Source organism: Mauremys mutica, chromosome 11 (assembly GCF_020497125.1).
Source record: "Mauremys mutica isolate MM-2020 ecotype Southern chromosome 11, ASM2049712v1, whole genome shotgun sequence".
NCBI classification, from domain to species: Eukaryota; Metazoa; Chordata; order Testudines; family Geoemydidae; genus Mauremys; species Mauremys mutica.
This window is the reverse complement of record NC_059082.1, coordinates 67,196,491-67,217,983: the sequence shown is the minus strand read 5'-3', so window position 1 is coordinate 67,217,983 and position 21,493 is coordinate 67,196,491. Positions and strand designations below refer to the sequence as shown.

Below are 21,493 nucleotides of genomic sequence, written 5' to 3'. Positions count from 1 at the left end.
CTGGCTTCCAGTACCAAAAGAAAGGGGAGGGGTCGATGGGAAATCAGGACCCTGAGACTGACAGTCCCCAGGAACAGTAGAGGCCAATGCTCCAGGTCAGCCTGATTGACGGGGGGGCCAGGCTAACCAGAGAGTCAGGCCGGTGGGGTCCCATCCTGCGTGTGAGCTGGAATTGTCTGGGTCAGACAGAGTAGGGCTGAGCTAAGGAGAGAGCAGGGGCCCAAGCTGAGCTGGGGAGCAGAGCTGGGCCAGATTCAGAGGGGCCAGAAAAGCAGCCCAGGAAGCAGGTCAAAGCTGGGATCAGAGTCACAGAAGCAGCCCACAGAGCAGACCTGTCCTGGGAGCAGAGCTGCAGCAACCAGAGCCAGAGGGGCCAGAGAAGCAACCAAGGGAGCTGGATGCAGAGCAGCAGCAGCAGCGAGGCAGAGTGGAGCTGGAACTGGAGCAGTTTGGAGCCGAGTGCAATGAGCAGCTGGGGAGAGCAAGGGAGACTCTGGGCAGTGGGCCCAGGGCAGGGAGACACCCCCAGCCAAGTGGCCCTGCAGGCCAGACTTGGAGGGGAATCATAACCCCAACACGGTGGGGGTGATGCTGGAAAGAAGGGTCCTGCCACCTAGAGCCTGAGAGTGTGTGGCCACTGCCAGAGCAAGTGTCCGACCGGCAGCATCCCTGCAGCACAGCCAGGGCCTGAGAAGGGGCCTGGGACTTGTGAGGAACAGACTGAATGTAAGCGGGGGAATGGTCCTGCTATTGTGGGGAACTTTCCTGGCTTCTGCACTACCCCGGTGAAATGGGCTAGCGAAAGGATCTGAGTCCTCGCTCCCACTTCCCTTACCCAGAGGCCTCCCTGCCCTTGAGGACTCCCCTTCCACTCTCCTGTCTGGCAGAGTCCTTGTAACCCCAACAAGGCTGGGCCCAGGATTCCTGGGGGGCTCGACCCCCAACCCTGCTGTGGTCACCTAGGACAGGGGCTAGGGTGTCCCCACTCCAGGGTGCTCTCTTTGCACTGCGCACATCCCTGACCCACTGATCACATCGTACAATTTAAAGCAAATACAAGTTATTTAATTAACAATTAATTTAAAAAAAGAATAAGGAAAAACAGGAAAGGTTAAAGGAAAACACATCACGCTGCTCTGTGGCAAAGAACATCACAAACAGTGTCTCTGGGATGTCAGGGCAGTTCACAGTCTGTTCCTTGTAGGTCCCAGGCCTCCTTCTCAGGCCCTGGCTGTGCTGCAGGGACGCTGCGGGTTGGACACTTGCTCTGGCGGTGGCCACACGCTCTCAGGCTCTGGGTGGCAGGAACCTTCTCCCCAGCGTCACCCCTGCCCTGTCAGGGTTACGATCCCCCTCCAAGTCTGGCCTGCAGGGCCTCTTGGCTGAGGCATCTCCCTGTGCTGGGCCCACTGCCCAGGGTCCCCCTCGCTCTCCCCAGCTGCTCACCACACCTGGCTCCGGACTGCTCCAGCCCCAGCTCCACTCTGCCTCAGCACGGCTGCTGCTGCTGCTCTGCCTTCAGCTCTCTGGGCTGCTTCTCTGACCCCTCTGGCTCCAGTTGCTACAGCTCTGCTCCCAGGGCAGGTCTGCTCTGCAGGCTGCTTCTGTGACTCTGCTCTCACCTGCTTCCTGGGCTGCTTGTCTGGCCCCTCTGGCTCTGGTTACTGCAGCTCTGCTCCCAGGGCAGGTCTGCTCTCTCTGGGCTGTGCTCTAGCTTTTTGGGCTGCAGCTCTACTCCTAGCAGCTTAGCTTGGGCCCCTGCTCTCTCCTTAGCTCAGCCCCACTCCATCTGACTCAGACAATTCCAGATCACAGGGAGGACGGGACCCTCCCTGGCCTCCAGACTCCACGATTAGCTTGCCTGCTCTGTCAATCAGGATGATCTGGAGCATTGGCCTCTCCACATTGTTCCTGGAGACTGTGAGTCTCAGGCTCCTGATTTCCCATCGACCCCTCCCTTTTTAGTGCTGGGAGCTAGCAACCAAACACCCACACTGAATGTTAGTAAGGGGGCAACAGTCCCCTTACATGAACTCCCCTTGCATTCCAGAGACGCTGGCTGTGATGTCCCCATGCCACAGAGCAGGGTTATGTGTATTCTTTTAACCTTTCCCATTTTTTCCTTATTTTTAATTGATTGCTGTTTAATAAATTGTATTTGCTTTGAACTGTATGCAATGATCAGTGGGTCAGGGAAGCACCCGAGTGGGGACACCCTAGCCCCTGCCTTAAGTGACCACAACAAGGTTGGGGGTCAAGCCCCCCCAGGAATCCTGGGCCCAGCCTTGTTGGGGTTACAAGGACTCTGCCACACAGCAGAGTGGAAGGGGAGCGCTTGAGGTCAGGCAGACCTCTGGGTAAAGGAAGTGAGGACTCAGATCCTTTCACTAGCCCACTCCCCTGGAATAGTGTATAAGCAAGGAAAGTTCCCCACAATAGCGGGATCATTCCCCCACTTACATAATGCTCCAGGCAGTCCTTGGGCTTCGGTCCTGCTCAGGGTGGTGGGGCTTGGGCTTTTCCCCCACCCCTCCAGGAGCTCTCAGGCTTTGGTCTCTCCTGGGGTCCTGTAGTAATTTTTGTTGTCAGAAAAGGGTCACGGTGCAATGAAGTTTGAGAAGCCCTGCTCTACAGAGACACCAAAGACTATATATGTGGACAGACCCCCAGGTAGAGAATATAAACAAAAAATCATAACTGACCAGACAAAGTGAATAGTCAGTCACTAAATGCATATAATCACCATGACTAATATGATGATATATAATCACATGTATTATGTAAAAAATAACACCTCATTCCAGAAGTTTTCCTCTCTGCATGTTCTTTTCTCCATCCTAGAAAGGACCTTCCCTCTCACATTTTCTCTTCTTCCTCAAAGAGTAGCTAGGCTCCTTTCATAGATTATCAGGGTTAGAAGGGACCTCAGGAGGTCATCTAGTCCAACCCCCAGCTCAAAACAGGACCACTCCCCAGACAGATTTTTTACCCCAGGTCCCTAAATGGCCCCCTCAAGGAGGGAACTCACAAGTCTGGGTTTAGCAGCCCAATGCTCAAACCACTGAGCTATCCTTCCCTTCCCCCACCGCATCCTGCAGAGGGTCCCCTCCTGAAAAGGTCAGAAGGAAACAGATCCTTGTAATCGCTTTGGGTGACAAAGAAATACAGCAAACAACCAAACTCATATAATGCAGGCAAAAACTGGGGACTTATGCGAAGGGCTTCCTGCCCGCCGCTCTCACCATAAACACACAGGGCTAAATCCACCGCAACAAACACTCCCATCTGCCCAGACTCACGGCAGAAAGCGGCTCCACCCCAACCTCAGTGGGCACCACCTTTCCGTCCCGCCCTAGAGAGCCACTTTCTCCCATTCAAAACTCCCCACGCTTCCGAACGCTTCAGCTGCCGCGCACCCTGATTGGCTCAGAGCGCAGCGATGGAACGTTAAGACAAGCGCCACCTCCCCGTTGCCGGTTAGCACAGTGGGCATGCGCAGCACGCCCGTTGCCTTAGCCCTTTTCAGCCGGGGCCTTTCACTCTCCTGCCAGTCCCCGCCCCTCGGCGGAGCGGTGGCCGTTGGAAGATGGCGACCATCGCCGAGTTGAAAGCAGGTAATGGCTGCCTGGAGGGAGCAGCTGTTCCCAGAGCGCCCGCGCTGCGTGGGAGCCCCTGCCCCTCTCCGGGGCGCTCTCTGGCGAGGGGGTGGAAGCGGGGGCAGCGTGTGCGCCGGGCCGGCGTTGCTGGATAAATCCTTGGAGCCAGGCTGCGGTTTGCCAAGCGGAGATTCGCTCCCAGCCTGTCCCACTGGGGCTTCGCCCTGACAGACGCTTGGGTTAGTGCAGCTTGAGCAAAAAAGTAATTATCTAGTAAACGAGCAGGAGATTCACCATTTTCTAACACTCTACAAGGGTACAACTAGGACTCTGAAAATTGTAAGTGATAATTGCATAAATATATAATTACAGGAGTACTTGAGGCACCTTAGAGACTAACGAATTTATTTCAGCATGAGCTTTCGTGGGCTACAGCTCACTTCTTTGGATGCATCGACTGGAACACACAGACTGGAGATATTTATACATCCAGAGAACATGAAAAGGTGGAGGTATGCAGACCAACTGTTGGGTTAGTCTCTAAGGTGCCACAAGTACGCCTGTTCTTTTTGCGGCTACAGACTGACACGGCTGCTACTCTGAAATCTGTATAATTAGTGTTCCTTCCTAGGTGGCAAAAAGATGTAGCAAATCTAGCGTACAGACTATTTAGTCATAAATCAACATGTTTTAATGGTTATATGAACCAGTGAGAGTGCACCTATATTTAGAAAAATAAAGGAAGTACAAAAAGTTTATTAAAATTGGTTTAAATCAAGGCCTTGCACTTGGTGATTTAAATAGCTGAAAAAGTAATATCTAGACCTCATGATTGCAGAGAACAGTTTGGAAACATGGATTCTACTATCGAAGGCAAATAAATAGAACTCATTAAAATAAAATATTTCTCAAAATTCATTATTGTTAATCAATGTGATGATTAGTTTTGGGCCCTGACTCATGATTTTTGAACATTTGGGGTTGGTAGCCACTGTAGCCCAGGCCTGCACAATTCCTAAAGCGGTGAGGGCCACAATACTCCAAAGAAAACAGCTGAGGGCCGAAACCTCCTGGCCCCCCAGAAGCACCCCACCCCAGGGCCGCCCAGCCCTGCGGAAAAACCCTCCTTCCCCAGTGCCACCCCACCAAAACAGCTGTGGGCCAAAAAGGAAGGTTGGGGGTGGGGAGGTGATACTTCATTTTAAATCAACCAGGGGCTCCCAAATTAAAGGGCCTGGGGCTCCGGCGGCTGGGGGAACCTGGCAGGGCCAGCTCTAGGTTTTTTGCTGCCCCAAGCAAAAACAAATTTGGCTGCCCCCCGTCCCAGCCCTGGGCTCCCCCTTGTGCCCCCCTGCTGCCCCAGCCCTGGGCTCTCCCCCCACCCACACACACCCCCTGCTGGCCCAGCGCTGGGCTTCCCCCTTTCCTCCCCACCTCGCTGCTGCCCCAGCCCTGGGCTCTCCCCCCCACCTGCACCCTCCTTCCACCCCAGCCCTGGGTCACTGGTAACTCGCTCCCAGGGTGGGTCATTCAGCAGGAATTTTGGATGTGCACAAAACATAGACAGGATTGGTTCCCATATGGTTACAGAGCTGCAGTAAAGTGGAACAATTTTCAGCCTGTGTGATTGGAGGATATCTGGATGCATATTATAAGACTGTCCTCCATAAATGAGGAAAAGTTGAGATGCCTTTATTATTCTTTTATTCCACTCTTTGTTTCTATAAGGAATTTGCCAATGCAATATCACTGTCTTCCTTTTAAACAAACAAAAAGGCAATGGTTGTTGAAAATGGAAATTCCAGTCCTAATAAGCATTTCATGCTCAATTTTATCCTACTTTTTCTACAGCAAGTTACAGTGGATCACTATATTTGATCTGGGAGAAATGAAGTAACAGGTGCCCAAACTGAGCTTGAGCACTCCTGAATTTTGAGGTGTTCAAATCTGGAAGGCAGGTGCTGGGCGGGGGGGTTGGGGGGGGGGCTGTGGGCTCCGTGGGGGAGCATGGCAGCAACATGTCTGGAGCTGCACGGAGCCAGACACGCTGGTCTGAGTGGCACGGTAAGGGGGCTGGGGGCTGGAGAAGGGGTAGGGAGTTCTGGGGGGCAGTCAAGGGACGGGGAGCAGGGGGGGGTTGGATGGGGCAGAGGTTCGGGGGGACAGGCAGCAGTTGGATAGGCATGGGAGTCCCAGGGGTTTATCAGGGGACAGGTAGGGGGTGGGATCCTGGGGGGAAGTTGGGGCGGGTCTCAGGAGGGGGCAGTTGGGGACAAGGAGAAGGGAGGCTTAGATAGGGCTGGGGTTCCAAGGGGCAGTTAGGGGCACGGGTCTCGGGAGGGGGCAATTGGGGGACAAGGAGCAGCAGCATTTAGATAGGGGGTGGAGCTCCGGGGAGGGGGCAATCAGTGGCTGCGGGCCAGGATTCAAGGGTTCTGGGCTGCCCGCAGAGCACCGTCTGTGGGGGATTTAAAATCCCCTCGCGGGCCACACAGTGAGGCTCCACGGGCCGTATGTTGTGCAGGCCTGCTCTAGCTTTTCCTATACTAGACATTCTGAAATTTCTTACTGGTTTTAGCAACATGGGAACCTTGTATACACTTGAGCTCCCAGGGGCTGGTATTGGTTTTAATTTCATATTATCTGTCTTTGCTCAGAAATGATCTCTAATCAGTGCTTAAAAAGCCATCCGACTTGTCCATTCTTCGGATCCCGTACATTTCTCTTCATAATTAATAATCCTTAACCATCATTCCAAATAGTTTGGATAACTGACTTTTTTTTAAAATGATTGTTACATAAAATGACTGAGTCTGGGGGTTAGTATTGAATAATAAGCTTATGACTATGGGCAGTAATAGAAATTCTTTTTTATGTATTTAATAGTACTAAAGGACACGTTGGAAAAAAGAGGTGCACTGGGACAAATAAAAGCAAGGATCCGAGCTGAAGTTTTTAATGCATTGGATGACCAAAGTGAACCACGGCCACCACTGTCCCATGAAAATTTTCTAATCAATGAACTAATTCGTGAATACTTGGAATATAATAAATATAAATACACTGCATCTGTTCTAACAGCAGGTATTGGGTTGTCTTACTGGCTTCAACTGCTTTATTTACAATCTCTATCTTAATGGATAATAGCTGGATTAGCGCAACAAATCTGATCATATTACATAGTGATGACATAAGTCAAAATCTTCAGGGTCATGGGTGTACTCTTTTCCCTTCCTCCCCCCGCCCCACTTCCTTCCCCCCAGCTTGTCTTGTAAAAATTAGTGAAGATAAATAAAGTGTAGACATCTCTTTTCCCTCAGACAACAGGCTAAATAATGGCATTAGTCTCTGTGAAGTCTCTTTCTCAGGCTCCTTGCCATAAGGTAAATGCGTCAATGTAGCAATTGATGCACAGGAGAGGATGGCTTTCTAAAGCAAAAATTAGTCTGCTATAGCAGGTGGAGAAACATCCTTGCCAGTTAAGCGCAATCCCATGTGATGCACATATAGTATATGGAATACAAACTGCCACCACTGAAATGTCTGACATGGGAATGAGTATTTTAAAGCATACAGTTCCATTTATATGTCCGTTTCTTATTAAGTAAAGTGCCAAATGGAAATAAATGAAGGATGAAAATTCAGATGTCAGCTAATGATTCCAAAGTATATTTGCGCTTCAAATCAGGTGGAGGACAGTCTTATGTCTTGGAGTACTGTGAATACACTATCTAATTGCACCCAAGACTTGGTTAGAGGTACTCAGTAAATGGTAGGATTGAGGGTAGAAAGGAGTAATGAGTGTTTGAACAACTACATCTATGCTTTAATCTTATTGATTTATATTTCAAATATTAGTGATAGTTATATTATTACACTGTTCGTAAATCAAATCACTGTCCTTCATATTTGAAATTTTTACAGGTCCTCAGTTCTGTCATTATTGCTGCTGTTTCCTGTTTGAAATGTACTATGCAAGAGACATGTAACATGCTCCAATTGTGCTTAGCAATATTTAAACTGGAAAGATGCAATAATTAGATTGAAAATAGCTCAGTAAAGCAATATGAAAGATGTTCAAGTAAGGAGCTAATTTGGTATTTGTACATATTGTGACATCATCCTTGAGAGTCAACTCTCTCTTTAAAGGATATTTTAAATGCAGAGATATGTCCATGCGTCTTTTGATGGGGAGAGGGGAAGGAGTTTGTGGATTCCATTATGTGCAGCGTCAGCCTGATATTTGTAACAGGATTCCTGTGGGGAAAAAATAACTTACCCAAGTATTTTTTATTTAAAAATGACTTGAAGTTTTATATAAAAAACATTACTAAAGAACTTTACAGTAGAGGATAATTATTAAAGTTTATTGTAGGAATCCCATGTAGTATTGGACTTAGCCATCATGGGAATAGAAGAGATCTAACAGTGGGAATATATGTTAAAGGCAACATGCACTTGGATGTTATTCCAAAGACTAGAGTGTAAAGGTTTTTTTTTTTAATATACATACATACACACACACACACTTAGTTTAGCTGTTATTTAAGAACTTAAAATATTTTAAACATTCTTAACTTTTCAGAATCTGGTCAACCTGAAGTACCATTGGATAGACAGTTTCTTGTCCATGAGCTGAATATAGTGGAAGATCCAAATAGAAAATCAGTGTAAGTAGATTTGAAATCACAGTGCACTCTATTCAATACATTCCACATTTTCTGTGCCTGCTGTAATATTTGTTAAGACCCATGTAAGTGCTATTTATAGTCTTAAGTCTTGGAGATGTGCAAATTGTCTTTGGAGGAACTGGCCTACATTTCATGCTCCAAAGGTGGTAGTTCTCTGCACAAGCATGTTACCAATTTGTGTAGTAACTCACACACTGTTAGCATCTGAAACACGTATGCTGAACTGTTCTACCGGGTTTGTGAAAGTCTCCAAACTGCGCATTAGGACCACAACATGCAAGCCTGAGACACTACTCTTTATAGAGTTCTTCACTGTGATTTTCCACACATCTTTCAACTAACTCCAGAGTCAGTTGCGAAATTGTGCTTTGAGACTTCCATGTGAATTTGTGTGGTGCTCCTTGGCATGACATTCATAAACCAATGAAATGATTGTTTCTCTATTGGCAGTTATTAATTTTCACATATGAATAAAGAATTGAAGGTAATTTTTTACTTATCCTGATTTAGGACATCCTGTATGAGGGAAGATAGCAATCCTATTTGATCTTTTACAAAATTAGAGGAATGTGTTTTAGGTTTATTTGTTTACAAACAAAAGGAAAAAGAGCATTGGCTGTGATTTTTAAGCTAAATAATTTGAGACAGGAATTGTAAACCTTGAGTTAAACACAATGTTTGGGAAATAGTTATGCTGAAGACATCTGCCTGTCTACATTCTGGGAACCAATACTGAGGACTAAGTGGCCTTTTCCTGTTCCAGGACTCTGTTCTTTGAAATTAAAAAAAAAAAAAGGCAAGGGGGAGAGAATTCTTATGCTCAGCACTTTACATTCTATGTACACTACTTTGTTGTTTCTCTTAACAGCCCTCTCTTGTATGGAATTATAGCTCATTTTTTACATGGTAGTAAAGGCGACATCCATGATACGTTTTCCAAAGGATCTTCACTGCAGTTTCCAAGACGGAACCTCAGCAAACTACCTAATGAAAGAAATCAAATGGGTGTGTATATCTTAATCTGCAGCTTTGTTTTCCCTCAGGAGTTTTTAGGTCCTACAAGAAGAGCCAGCACTGTGCCCTCTGCGCACCACTGACTCTGATCTGATCCCATCTCATGCTTCAAAGGGCGTAGTTTAGCACAATGATTAGAGAGTTCTCCATTCTAAATAAGCTGGTATTGGCAAGTAGAACTTGACCACTATTTCTCCCCCCTCCCTCCCCCCTCGTGCCATGTTTTGAGCCACTTGACAGAGATTTTATAGAACAAAGATGCTAACGGATGGGAACAGTCATTGCCATAGATCCATAGGTGTTTTTGCATGTAAAAGCGAATTGAGAAGGTAGATCTCTATAGCCAAAAGTTTACCTAGCCCATATTAAATTATTTCCCCAGTTGATTGATAACTTCATACACATGTATAAAGAACATGAAAGCGGAACACATCAGAATGCAAAATAAGATACACCAAGTATATAACCTCTTCTATGCAAAGAGTGCATAAAGGATGAGATTTGTTTTTCCAGGTTTCTTTGTGATAGTTCTATCAAAAACAATGTTAATATTTTCAAAATGTGTTGGCTAATCATATTGAGATTTAGGGCTGTAGGATGTATCCTGCTACTAAGTGCTACATTAATACCAGATATAGCTATATGTACATGAAAAATCTTTGCTCATACCATAGCTAATTTTATGAAGCAAGAATCCTTCACTTCTGAAAGCGTCTAATGGATCCTTTTTAATGCGTATGAATACTTCATTTTTACCTTGCAACATCTAGGTAGGTGGAAAACATACATTTGACTGAACAAGACCAAACACACTGGAAAGCAGATGTGAAAAATGTTCACAGATCTTGTTTTTGCCAACAAATGTCTTGATAGTTGGAATTTTCCTCTAAAATGGGAATGAACATTATCTAGAGAACAGACATTTTTAAAATTGTACAGAGTAAATTTAAATATACAGCCTTATTTTAAGTATTGCTGAGTGTTGCAGTTTCTGTTGTCTACAGTGGTAGCTGCAGGTAGCCAGGACAATTGAAACACGAGTTAAAATTTTCATATGCAGTGAAAAAACAGAAGAATGTTACAGATGCTTGAAACTCATTAACAGGAGACAGATGAGTTATTCTGGTTGGTAGATAGGAAGAGTTCTGTGCAATTTTTCCTGTAGTTTTAGAATTCTGACACTGAACATTACCAGTGTTACTGATCTTGCATTGGGAATCCATAAATCTCAACTCCCAGTACCAAAATGTTACCCAAAACCTTTTTCCAATTTTGCTTCTGAGGAAAAGCCCAAATTTCACTTTATTCCAGATTTATAGTAGTGTGACAGTTTTACTGGCATCAGTTGGATTACTTCAAATTTACTCTGGAATAACAAGGAGCAAAATTTATCCCAGACTCTCAATACAGGGTTGGGGTGCATACACACGAATATATATATATTATGCAAAGACATTTATTGTATGTTCTGATCATCGAAATATTTCCACTAGGAAGTTCATTAGTTCAGGCATCTTTCTTTAAGTTTGATTTATGCCTGTAGCATAAATACCTAATTCCCTCTAAGGGCCTGATCCAAAGCCCACCAAGATCAGTGGGAGTTTTTCCCCCTCACTTCAGTCATCTCTAGATCAGGCCATGTTACACTGTAATATCACTGTCTTTACTTTCCTGTTTGTTTCTAGCCACTTTGGCCAGGTCCACACAGGTATTTAGTCTCCTTTCACTGAAATCAGTGGAAGTTGGGGCCTAAACACTTGTGGATATGGGTCTTTCTACCCCCCTACTACTGACCTAGATTCTGACTAGATACAATGTATTTTCCCCCTTTGTGTTTTACGCACAAGAGAGCGAAAGGGACAGTTGCTCCAAGATTTTTTCCCTTGAATAAGCCACTCTGCCATGTTTTATTTCACTTATGTGCTCGTTGAGATTTGGTACTTTCCCTTAATTGTAAATCCTGAAAATCCTGCTGAAGATGGATATGTTTTATTCTTACATTATTTACAGATAAAAAGCATTATTTTTATATAGAAATTCATCATGTAGGGTGTCAAAATGGGAGGCAGGGACAGCTAGTTTCCTTTCCTCCACAAGAGGGTGTCAAAGAAGCAACACTTTTTAGTACAGAAGCTGGGCTTCGAGAAATAACTGGTTTCTCTTTTAGGGCTTGGCTACACTTGAAAGTTGCAGCGCTGGTGGAGGCTTTCCAGCGCTGCAATTAGTAACTGTCCACACCTGCAAGGCACATCCAGCACTGCAACTCCCTGGCTGCAGTGCTGGCTGTACACCTGGTCTGGTTGGGGTATAACGAGTGCAGCGCTGGTGATCCAGCGCTGGTCATCAAGTGTGGCCACACACCAGTGCTTTAATTGGCCTCCAGGGTATTAGGAGATATCCCAGAATGCTTTTAACTAAATTACTCTTTGTTTTGTTATGCAGCCTCTCTTTGTTTTGTTGTGAACTCCGAGTGGAGCTCCGGTGCTGCTTATCTAAAAAACAAACAGAGCTCCTGTTTGCTGTGATCAATCTGTACCTGGCTGTAAACAATCAAATGAGAGGCAGGCAGGGAGTGAGTGAAACAGCGGGGAGTCGTGTTGGATGCAGGCTGTTTGCAATTAAGAGTTAAGACTAAGGGGTTGGAAACATTTTCTGATTTTTCAAGGCAGGAAGCTAACACACAGTGTTGGCTCCAAAAATCCACTCTCTCTCTCTCCCCCCGCTCCCTGTCACACTAGACCCCACTCCACCCCCCTCTTTTGAAAAGCACGTTGCTGCCACTTGAACGCTGGGATAGCTGCCCATAATGCATCACTCCCAACAGCGCTGCAAATGTGGCCACACACCAGCGCTGGTAGCTGTGAGTGTGGCCACACACCAATGCTGTTCCTGCACGACCAACGCTGTAACTCCCAGCACTGCAACTTTCAAGTGTAGCCAAGCCCTTAGTTAATTCTCTTTCTGTGCAGTATTATCTCTACGCGTCTAAGTTCAGTGTTGTGCTGGTTAGTTTAAACTACTATAACTTTAGTCATCAATCTTGCGATTGACTCTGCTCTGGAGCTCCTATGCAGAGCCCATTGATTTCGGTGAGACTCCATGCCAGGGTCTCCCTGCCAACTACAGGATGGGGTGTTAGTTGTTAGACATTACTACCTCCTTATGTAGGAATGACAACTGTAGAAGAATATCTTAACTTTTTAATAGAGGAAGCTTTAGTCTTTAGCTTTAGCCTGTTTGTATTGTGAAGCAAGCTGATATGCAAAACGCAGCTGAGGAGCCCACAAAAAGCAATTGTTTTAAGATACCAGATGTGTCTGATTAATTCTTCAGTAAGTCTTACTATGAAGAATCAAACATCGGTCCAGTGGAATAAATAAGTGATCTTGAGAAAACAAATATTTCAGCATTCTGGAATCTGTTTTCCCTTTCTATGTAAATAGAACTCCTAATGAGTCATGTATATTAAACAATGGAAGAGAAGACCTTTATTTTTCATGTTAGAAATGTTCTTGTTCATGTTGTCCTGTGAATGTTCTGATATGCTTTTGGGCATGATACATCATGATGGGCATCCTGCTATATACTGTAAATTACAGTGTTTCAATATATAAATACAGTACACTCAGGTGCATCCGAGAACTAGAATAAGACTGAAAGCTCATTCTGTTAATACTTATTCAAAAAGTTATTATAGATGTATAGACAAGTTTATGGTGCATAACTGCTAATGCAAAAACTGACATGGATGAGCTTCCTAGCCTCCTCCAGTCTTAATGTTCTATGTACTGAGGTTCAGACTACTAAATTTTGTTGACAATGACGTTTACATAGAAATGTCTCCCCTGATTCTGCAGATGCATAAATACTTATACTACATCTTGTATTAATTTTCAGATTCAATTCCAGAACCAGGGAGGATGGCCGGCACTAGCATTGAAGATCCACTTGTTTTAGAGCGTGTAAACAGATGACAATTCAGTTTTTTTATCCATTTTTCCATTTAAACAATCAAGACTGGATGCTGCAAACCCTTATTCACATGAATAGTTCTTGCTTACATAAGTTGTCCCTTTGGCTTCGGTGGGACTGCTTGAATGAGTAAAGGCTACCTATAAATCAGACTTTGTAGGATTAGGCCCACAATAATTTATTGTGGGGAAAAGCAAGGTTAGCTCTGGGCCTGTTCCCGCCATGCAAGAAGGGGCCCAAAATGTTTTAATTTACAAAAATAAGACTTTTCAGGAGTATTTATTCTATTCCAGCACTCACTATTTAACTGTCCTTAGTCTCATTACTTTACACTACTTTTTCTGCACCTGTGAAATCACTATTACTGTACATTGAATAAAAGCTAACTTCATTTTCTGTTTTACTTGATACTGCATTTGACTTGCAAGGGTGTAAACTTAATATTTTAAGCATTATTTGATAAGTTGCAGCCTCACCACTTCCTACAGATAATCAGTGGAAAATTAACTATGAAAACAGAACTAAAATGCCTTAGGGAATGTTTGACTTTTTTACTCCCCCGGAAGCCACAACTATATTTATCTTCATGCTATTGAACAACTATTATCAAGTCGTCTTTTCCAGCAGGAGTTGTTATAAATTATATGGAGTTAGTATCAAGCACACAAATGGAGGACTATAAGGCCTATATTTTTTTCCTAAGCTGTTTAAGAATCAAAATTAGAGGAAGTTAAAACTAAAACTGCATAGTGAACCACCAGTTCCCAGAAAGTTCATTCATTTTCCCCAGATATTTAAATTTCCAGCAAACATAGGTAACTATTAAAAAACGGAGTTTGAAAGGCATGTGTGTAAGTAAGTGGGCTTCAAGTTTGATTTAACAGAATTAATAAGTATATTTAACTAAAACTCCCAATGGCATCAATAGGAGGTTTACCCAAGTAAAGGTTGTAGACTTGGATCCTTACTGAGGTTTTTTCCTTTTTCTTGTCATAGCCTGAGGCTGAGCTACGCTATAAAGTTAGGTTAGCTTGACTGTGTCACTGACAGCTGTGAAAAATTTCACACCCTGTGCAATGTAATTAAGCCAACCTAAGCTCCAGCGTAGACACCACTAGGTCAATGGAAAAGTTCTTCCATTGACCTAAATACTACCTCACAGAGGTGGATTAACTACAGCAATGAAGAATCCCGTCCGTTGTTGTAGGGAGTGTCTGTGCCAGCAGCTATGCCGCTGTAGCATTTCTTATGTGGACATACCCTAAGTTGTGGGAAGGGAAGGGGAGATAAGGTAAAATAGCAGCATAGGTAACTTTTGATTTACTAAGCTCTCAAGGAGAGGACTGTCTTCTCATTTGTGTTCGTACACTTCCCAACAAAATTATGCTTTAATCCGGATTAGAACCTGTGGGCATTATTTCTATTAAAGTGTTCTTTTGATTAGAACATAAAAATGGCCATACTGGGTCAGACCAATAATCCATATTTAGCCCAGTATTCGGTCTTCTGACAGTAGCCAATACCAGGTGCTTCAGAGGGAATGATTGTTTGTTCTAGTCAGTGTGATCCATCCCCTGTTGTCCACTCCCAGCTTCTGACAGTCAGGGGGTAGGGACACCCGGAGTGTGGGTTGCATCCCTGACCATCTTGGCTAATAACCACCAATGGACCTATCCTCCATGAACTTAATTCTTTTTTAAAATCTAGTTGTACTTTTGGCCTTCGCAACGTCCCCTGCCACAAGTTGACTGTGCGTTGTGTGAAGTAGTACTTCCTTCTGTTTGTTTCAAAGCTGCAGCCTATTAATTTCATTGTGTGATCCCTGGTTCCTGTGTTATGAGAAGGAGTAAATGACATTTTCTTATTTACTTTCTCCACACAAGTCATGATTTTATAGACTTCTGTCATATCCTCCCTTGGTCATCTTTTGTCCAAAGTGAACAGTCCCAGCCTTTTTTGTTTCTCCTCATATGGGAAGCTGTTCCATACCCTTAATCATTTTTGTTGCTCTTCTCTCTACCTTTTCTAATTCTAATGCATCTTTTTTGAGATGGTGCTACCTGAACTGCACTCAGTATTTAAGGTGTAGGCGTACCATGGATTTTTGTAGTGGCATGATATTTACTGTCTTATCTATCCCTTTCTTTATGGTTCCTAACATTGTTAGCTTTGTTGACTGCTGTTGCACATTCAGCATATGTTTAAGAGAACTAGCCACAGTGATTCCAAGATCTTTTTTGAGTGGTATCGGCTAATTTAGATCCCATCATTGTGTGTGTGTATACATGGAATTATTTCCAATGTGTATTACTTGGCAGTTATCAACATTGAATTTCATCTACCATTTTGTTTCATGAGATCTCTTTTGTAACTCTTCATAGTCTACTTTGGACTTAACTGCCTTGAGTAATTTTGTATCATCTGCAGTCTTTGCCACCTCACTGTTTACTCTTTTTTTTTTCCCACATTTATGAATGTGTTGAATAGTATTGGTCCCAGTACACATTCTTGCAGGACAACCCTATTTACCTCTCTCCATTCTAAAAATGGAGGATTTCTTTCTAGCCTTTGTTTCCTGTCTTTTAAACATTTACTGATCCATGAGAGGACCTTCTCTCTCATCCCAGGACTGCTTGCTTTGGTTAAGAACCTTTGGTGAGGGACCTTGTCATAGACTTTCTGAAAGTCCAAGTACACTATATGCACTGGCTCACCCTTGTTCATGTACGTTGATCCCCGTTTAGGAATTCTAATAGATGGGTGAGGCATAATTTCCATTTACAAAAGCCATGTTGACTTTTCCACAACAAATCATGTACAGCTATGCATCTGATAATTCTGTTCTTTACTATAGTTTCAACCAGTTTGCCTGGTACTGAAGTTAGGCTTATTGGCCTGTAATTGCAGGATCACCTCTGGAGCCTTTTAAAAAAAAATGGCATCACATTAGCTATCCTCCAGTCAGCTGGTATAGAGTCTGCTTTAAGTGATAGGTTACATACCACAGTTAGTAGTTCTGCAATTTCATATTTGAATTCCTTCTGAACTCAAAATAACTTATTAGGATATACCTGTAATGTGAAACCGCAGCCATGAAGGATAATTACAGGTTTAAAGAGGAGAGGATTGTCAATAAAAAAAGATGCCTTATGTCCCTGATTTTATAACACATTAATTATATTACCCTCACAGGGTCCACTCACCACAGAGGCAGTTCCTGTTGGCCATCCTGGGAATTAGCTCTGCCAGGCTTGCGCTCCCTCCAATGGTATCTTTCCCCCATCCTGTCTTGCCATGCAGCCCTTCTCAGTACAGAAATTGCAGTCTCCTCTTCAGGGCTTGACCCTCCAGCCAGATCACAAAGATCCTCCCCTTCCAAGGAATTCAAAGTCTTTCTAGACTCACTGGCATCTCTAATGCCCTTGCCACTTCCAAGTAGCTGGTAAGGGAACCTAGACCCACCATGGGTTCCAGCCCAGGGACCTTATAACAAGCAGCCAAGATCTCTGTCCTATCCCTTGTTGCTGTTTCCTACCTATCCACCCCGGCTTGCCAACCTCCCAACTCCATGCAGGGAATGGGTACAAAATACTTTCTCTAGCCCCTCCCTCAGTTTTCTGTCTTTATCCAGGTGAGCCTGTTTCTTTAATTAAGGCTTTCCCTTCAGTCTACCAGGTTAATTGGCCCATCTGGTCTCCATTAACCCTTTTCACTGCTGTGTGGTATGGACACCCTATCACATGCTCCTTGAACTTCTACCTTAAAAAGCCTGAGTTTTTGAACTTCAGAGGACCAAATTCTACTCCCTTGTGTACACACAGAAGGCTCAGTTTAGTCCACAAGCATCAGCTCAGAATTCCAATCATGTCTTCCTGTCAGGAGTGAGGAGTTAAGGTCCTCTGCAGGAAGGGCCTCCGCTACCCAATGATTTATATGAGATATACAAGAAGAGAATTCCCATGCAGCAACAGCACTTTCTCGGCAGCCTTTCATCTCCCCCAGCACAACTCCTACAGAAGTTGCCCCTGGGGGCTCCAAGAGGAGTTTATACTAACTTTTATAAGTGGAAATGTTTTGGAGCTGTATGCTGCTCCCATGGATGGAAGCGATAGTGAAGCTGGTACTTGCCTGTTCCTCACCAAAAAGACAATTGTGTAGGAGTATAGTACTGTACTCTATGCATGAAAGGAAAGGCTATTGGGGTCTACATTAGACATATGTGCTTTACTGAATTGTGGAATGGGGATTTAAATCTGGATTCAAGCCAGAAATCCATTTTAGAACCAAAGGAAATTGATGGGCTATTTTCTCACAAAAGTTTAGTAATATGGAGCCAACTTCAATAACATGCTGAGGTTCCATATGATCTGGGGGTGCAGTAGCTGCCACAGCATTTGCTTTGAATTCAACCCTTAAATTGTATTTATTTGGGCATAAGCTTTCGTGGGTAGACGACCACACTTCTTCAGATGCATGGAATGAAAATTACAGATACAGTCATAAATATCTGTAATTTTCACTCCATGCATCTGAAGAAGTGGGGTTCTTTTTTTACTCACGAAAGCTTATGCCCAAATAAATCTGTTAATCTTTAAGGTGTCACTGGACTCCTCATTGTTTTTGTGGATACAGACTAACACAGCTACCCCTCTGATACTTAATTTGGATGCACTTTAATCTTTTTACATTTATGGAACTTGATTTTTTTATTTTTTTTTGGAACACAAAGAGTTTATTATTGTAGCAACCAAAGCTAAAACACACTCTTAGTGATATTTGTATAACACAGCCTTGGAACATTGACATGAACATTTACCAGCCCAACCACAACTCTTACTACCTACATTTTACCATGATAGTTGATAATAATGAAAGATAGATCATCCACCAAGATCCATGCATGGAGAGATGCTGTGCATAAGGGATCTCCCCATTCTGATGAATGTGTGGGGAGGGAAAGGTTCAACTCCTTCCACAGTATACATGTATATTTCATAGTTTTCCATTAAAAAAACCTTAGGTAAATTAAGCTTTCTTATTAAGTACTTGAAAATTCAAACCTTAAGGTACAGATTCCTAACAAAACCCCCAACCTTCCGTGCACTAAAAAATAGATCATATTAGTGACTTCATATTTAACAAAGTGTAGTTTAATATATTTACTCTAGTGTAACATTAACCTGAAGTATAATGGCTTTGGGATATTTTCTGACCAAGTTCTTCTTACAGAAAATAAAAAACAGCAGTAAATAGCTAAGTAGATGGTTTTAAAAGTACCATCTACCAGCAAATGCACAATTCCAAATTATTTTGAATAGGATGCTATAAATGTGAATATTATGTGCAAGAGTGATCTAGGGGGTTTTGTTTGTCTTGTTTTAGCTAGAGAGAGAGAGAGAATACCAGGTCTATGAATTTTCCTATCCATGCCAACACACTTCCCGAGTTCGGTTACATGTTCCTTCCTTAGCACCCATTATTCCAAGCTGAATCCTGCAGCCAGACAATCACTTTGCCGGATGGGTGACTATCACTCACTGATAACATTTTGAAAAAGAAAACCTGGAAAAGTATTCACGTTTTAAAGAACTTCTTCCATTAATAGCTGGTCACTGAGTGGCTTGGAGACTAGATCTGTGTGACCCAGCCAGTCTGTGTGCATTGGTCAATAGGGGTTGATGCTGTAAAGTACAGAGGACTCTGGCCCTGATCCAACGTTAAGCACTGGGACTATGCATATGCTTAAACTGTTTTGCTGGTTTGGCGGCAGACTGCTTAGCACCTGGCAGGATCCAGGATCTACACCAAAATCTGTTAGATTAGAGAGACGCTCAGTGACAGGTAAACTGTCCTTTTAAAAAAATAAGTTTCCTGATCTGTATTAACACCCATAACTTAGCCATTACAACAGATTAGAGCCTTTAGTTGACATTTCATTATTTATACTGTTACTTTGCATTTCATTCAGGTTGCACAGTGGAAAATAGACTAGTCAGTTTCATTTTTATTCCTAGACCCTAATCATTTCCAATGTTTCCCCCCCTCAGGCAGAAGCACAATATTTGGCCGACAAACTCAGCAGTGAGATATTTAAAGCCAATCTCCTCAGAGAGCTATACTTTTTCTAGAAAATTGACATGGAAATATTTTTGCAAACCCAACATTCGGGATCTCTGGGGTGACAAAATCTTTTTAAACCACAAAGACATTGTAAGAGGACAAGTTGGATATCAACATCCCTTGCTTTAAAAGTAGAAGTTTAATTTTGCCTCAACATTTATGTTTCATAAATGCCCCAGTACTCAGCACACAGGTGACAGTTAGCCTCTGATCATATTCTATTCCACTAACATTTTCCTATTTCGATTTTATCTTATATATGGCTTGCTTGCAAGTTGGCCCCTGTGGCAATTCCTATCACACATGGCTTCCAATTGTAACTCTGATATATACCCCCATCTAGCTTTTTTAAACTTTCCAGTTCAGTTTAATATCACATCATACATCACTCACCACCATTTACTCTGTTAAACATGCAGCCTGCGTGTGTGCATGCAGCAGTTCACCAAACTGGAGGAACAATTTCCACTCCTTTTTAAGTTGCTGTTAAAATTCATATATAGTTGAGACACAGCTCTATACATTTGTAGGGAACATTTTAAGGTAATTTTGATGAATGCTATATAATCTAGTGACACTTTTCAGAGGGCCCCATGGTTTTCTTTACCTCCCTGTTTAAAAGCTAAGAAGCAGCAGAGGAGCTGCAAGATACAGGGTGAGTTACTAAGGAGACAACTTCCTACCAAGGAGGGCCTAGCCTTCCTTAATTTTTGGATTGATTTTCCTCTGCCTGGATTTGCCATAGTCATTTACACCTGTGTAAAGTGGATGTCCATTGCTATCTTTCTGACTTTGGTAGGGTTATGCTCTTACTTTTCCCAGGTGGAAATGACCACGCAAGGTGCAAGGCAGAGTAGAAACTGGACCTACATCTGCAGCTAAAGGATGCAAACAGCAGGAGAGTTCACATTTTCCCAGCTGACTAGAGTTGGTCAAATAATTTGCTGGTGTGCATGAATTTTGTGATTTTTTTCAAATAAGTTATTCACATATAACTCCCCTCCGCGGCCCTTATTTGTCCAGCTCTGCAAAGGGTCCAGCAGCAGGTCAGGTGCAAAGCAACAATCCGAGTCTCTTGTACCACACAATAGTTGTATTAAAAAACTAAAATGATACAAAATCAACATAGCACACACTGAATGGATTAAAAACTGGCTAACTGATAGGACGCAAAATATAATTGTACATGCAGAATTATCATTGAGTGGGTGTGTTTCTACTGGACTCCACAGGGACTGGTTCTTGGCTCTATGCTAGATAACATTTTTATCAATGACCTGGAAGAGAACATAACATCATCACTGAAGAAGTCTATAGATGAAACAAAAATTGGGGCAATGGTAAATACCGAAGATGACACTTCACAGATACAGAGCAATCTGGGTTGCTTAGTAAACTGGGCACAAGGAAACTATGCTGCTTAATACAGCTCAGTGTAAATGTATACATCTAGGGAGAAAGAATGGAGGCCATATTTACGAGATGGGGGACTTTATCCTAGGAAGAAGTGACTGAAAGAAATTTGGGGGCTGCTAGTGGATAATCAGTTGAACATGAGTTACCAGAACAACACAGTAGCCCAAAAGGGCTAGTGTAATATTTAGATGCATAAACAGAAGAATCTCAAATAGAAATAAAGAGATTATTTTACCTCTGTGTTTGGCACAGGAGCCAACACTGCTGGAATAATGTGTCCAGTTCTGGTGTTCACAATTGAAGACGGATATTGAAAAATTGGAGAGGGTTCATAAAAGATTCACAGAAATGATTAAAGGGTTAGGAAACATGTCTTATAGGGATAGATTCAAGGTGCTCAATCTATTTATCTTAACAAAAAGAAAGTTAAGGGGTCTGATCACAGTCTGTAAGTACCTACATGGGGAACAAATCATAGAATCATGGAATATCAGGGTTGGAAGCAGAGGTGAAAGTAAGCCGGTACGGGTAGCCCAGAGCCCTTTGAATCCCACCTGCGGCTCTGGCAGCCGGGCTGGGGCCAGATTTAAAGGGCCCAGAGCTCCGCGGTGGCCAGAGCCCTGGGCCCTTTAATTTGCCCCTGAGCTCCGGGGGCTCCCAGCCACCTCTACAGCTGGGAGCCCC

The 21,493-nt window shown here is 43.4% G+C and overlaps 1 protein-coding gene across 1 annotated transcript; it reads left to right on the top strand.

Moving 5' to 3' along the window:
- Nucleotides 1-3,466: 3,466 nt before the first annotated feature.
- Nucleotides 3,467-13,681, top strand: CEP20 (centrosomal protein 20). The gene is made up of 5 exons (XM_044978607.1): nt 3,467-3,614; nt 6,483-6,680; nt 8,182-8,266; nt 9,156-9,292; nt 13,199-13,681. The coding sequence occupies exons 1-5, from the start codon at nt 3,587-3,589 to the stop codon at nt 13,273-13,275; spliced, it is 525 nt and encodes a 174-aa protein (XP_044834542.1). The 5' UTR covers nt 3,467-3,586; the 3' UTR covers nt 13,276-13,681.
- The last annotated feature ends 7,812 nt before the right edge of the window (nt 13,682-21,493 follow it).

What these genes read in the sequence shown, in the direction of transcription:
- CEP20 (XM_044978607.1), top strand. Translation starts at nt 3,587, where the DNA reads ATGGCGACCATCGCCGAGTTGAAAGCAG. An exon ending in GATCCAAATAGAAAATCAGT is followed by an intron (nt 8,267 to 9,155) that starts GTAAGTAGATTT and finishes TTCTCTTAACAG; the next exon opens with CCCTCTCTTGTATGGAATTA. An exon ending in TAATGAAAGAAATCAAATGG is followed by an intron (nt 9,293 to 13,198) that starts GTGTGTATATCT and finishes ATTAATTTTCAG; the next exon opens with ATTCAATTCCAGAACCAGGG.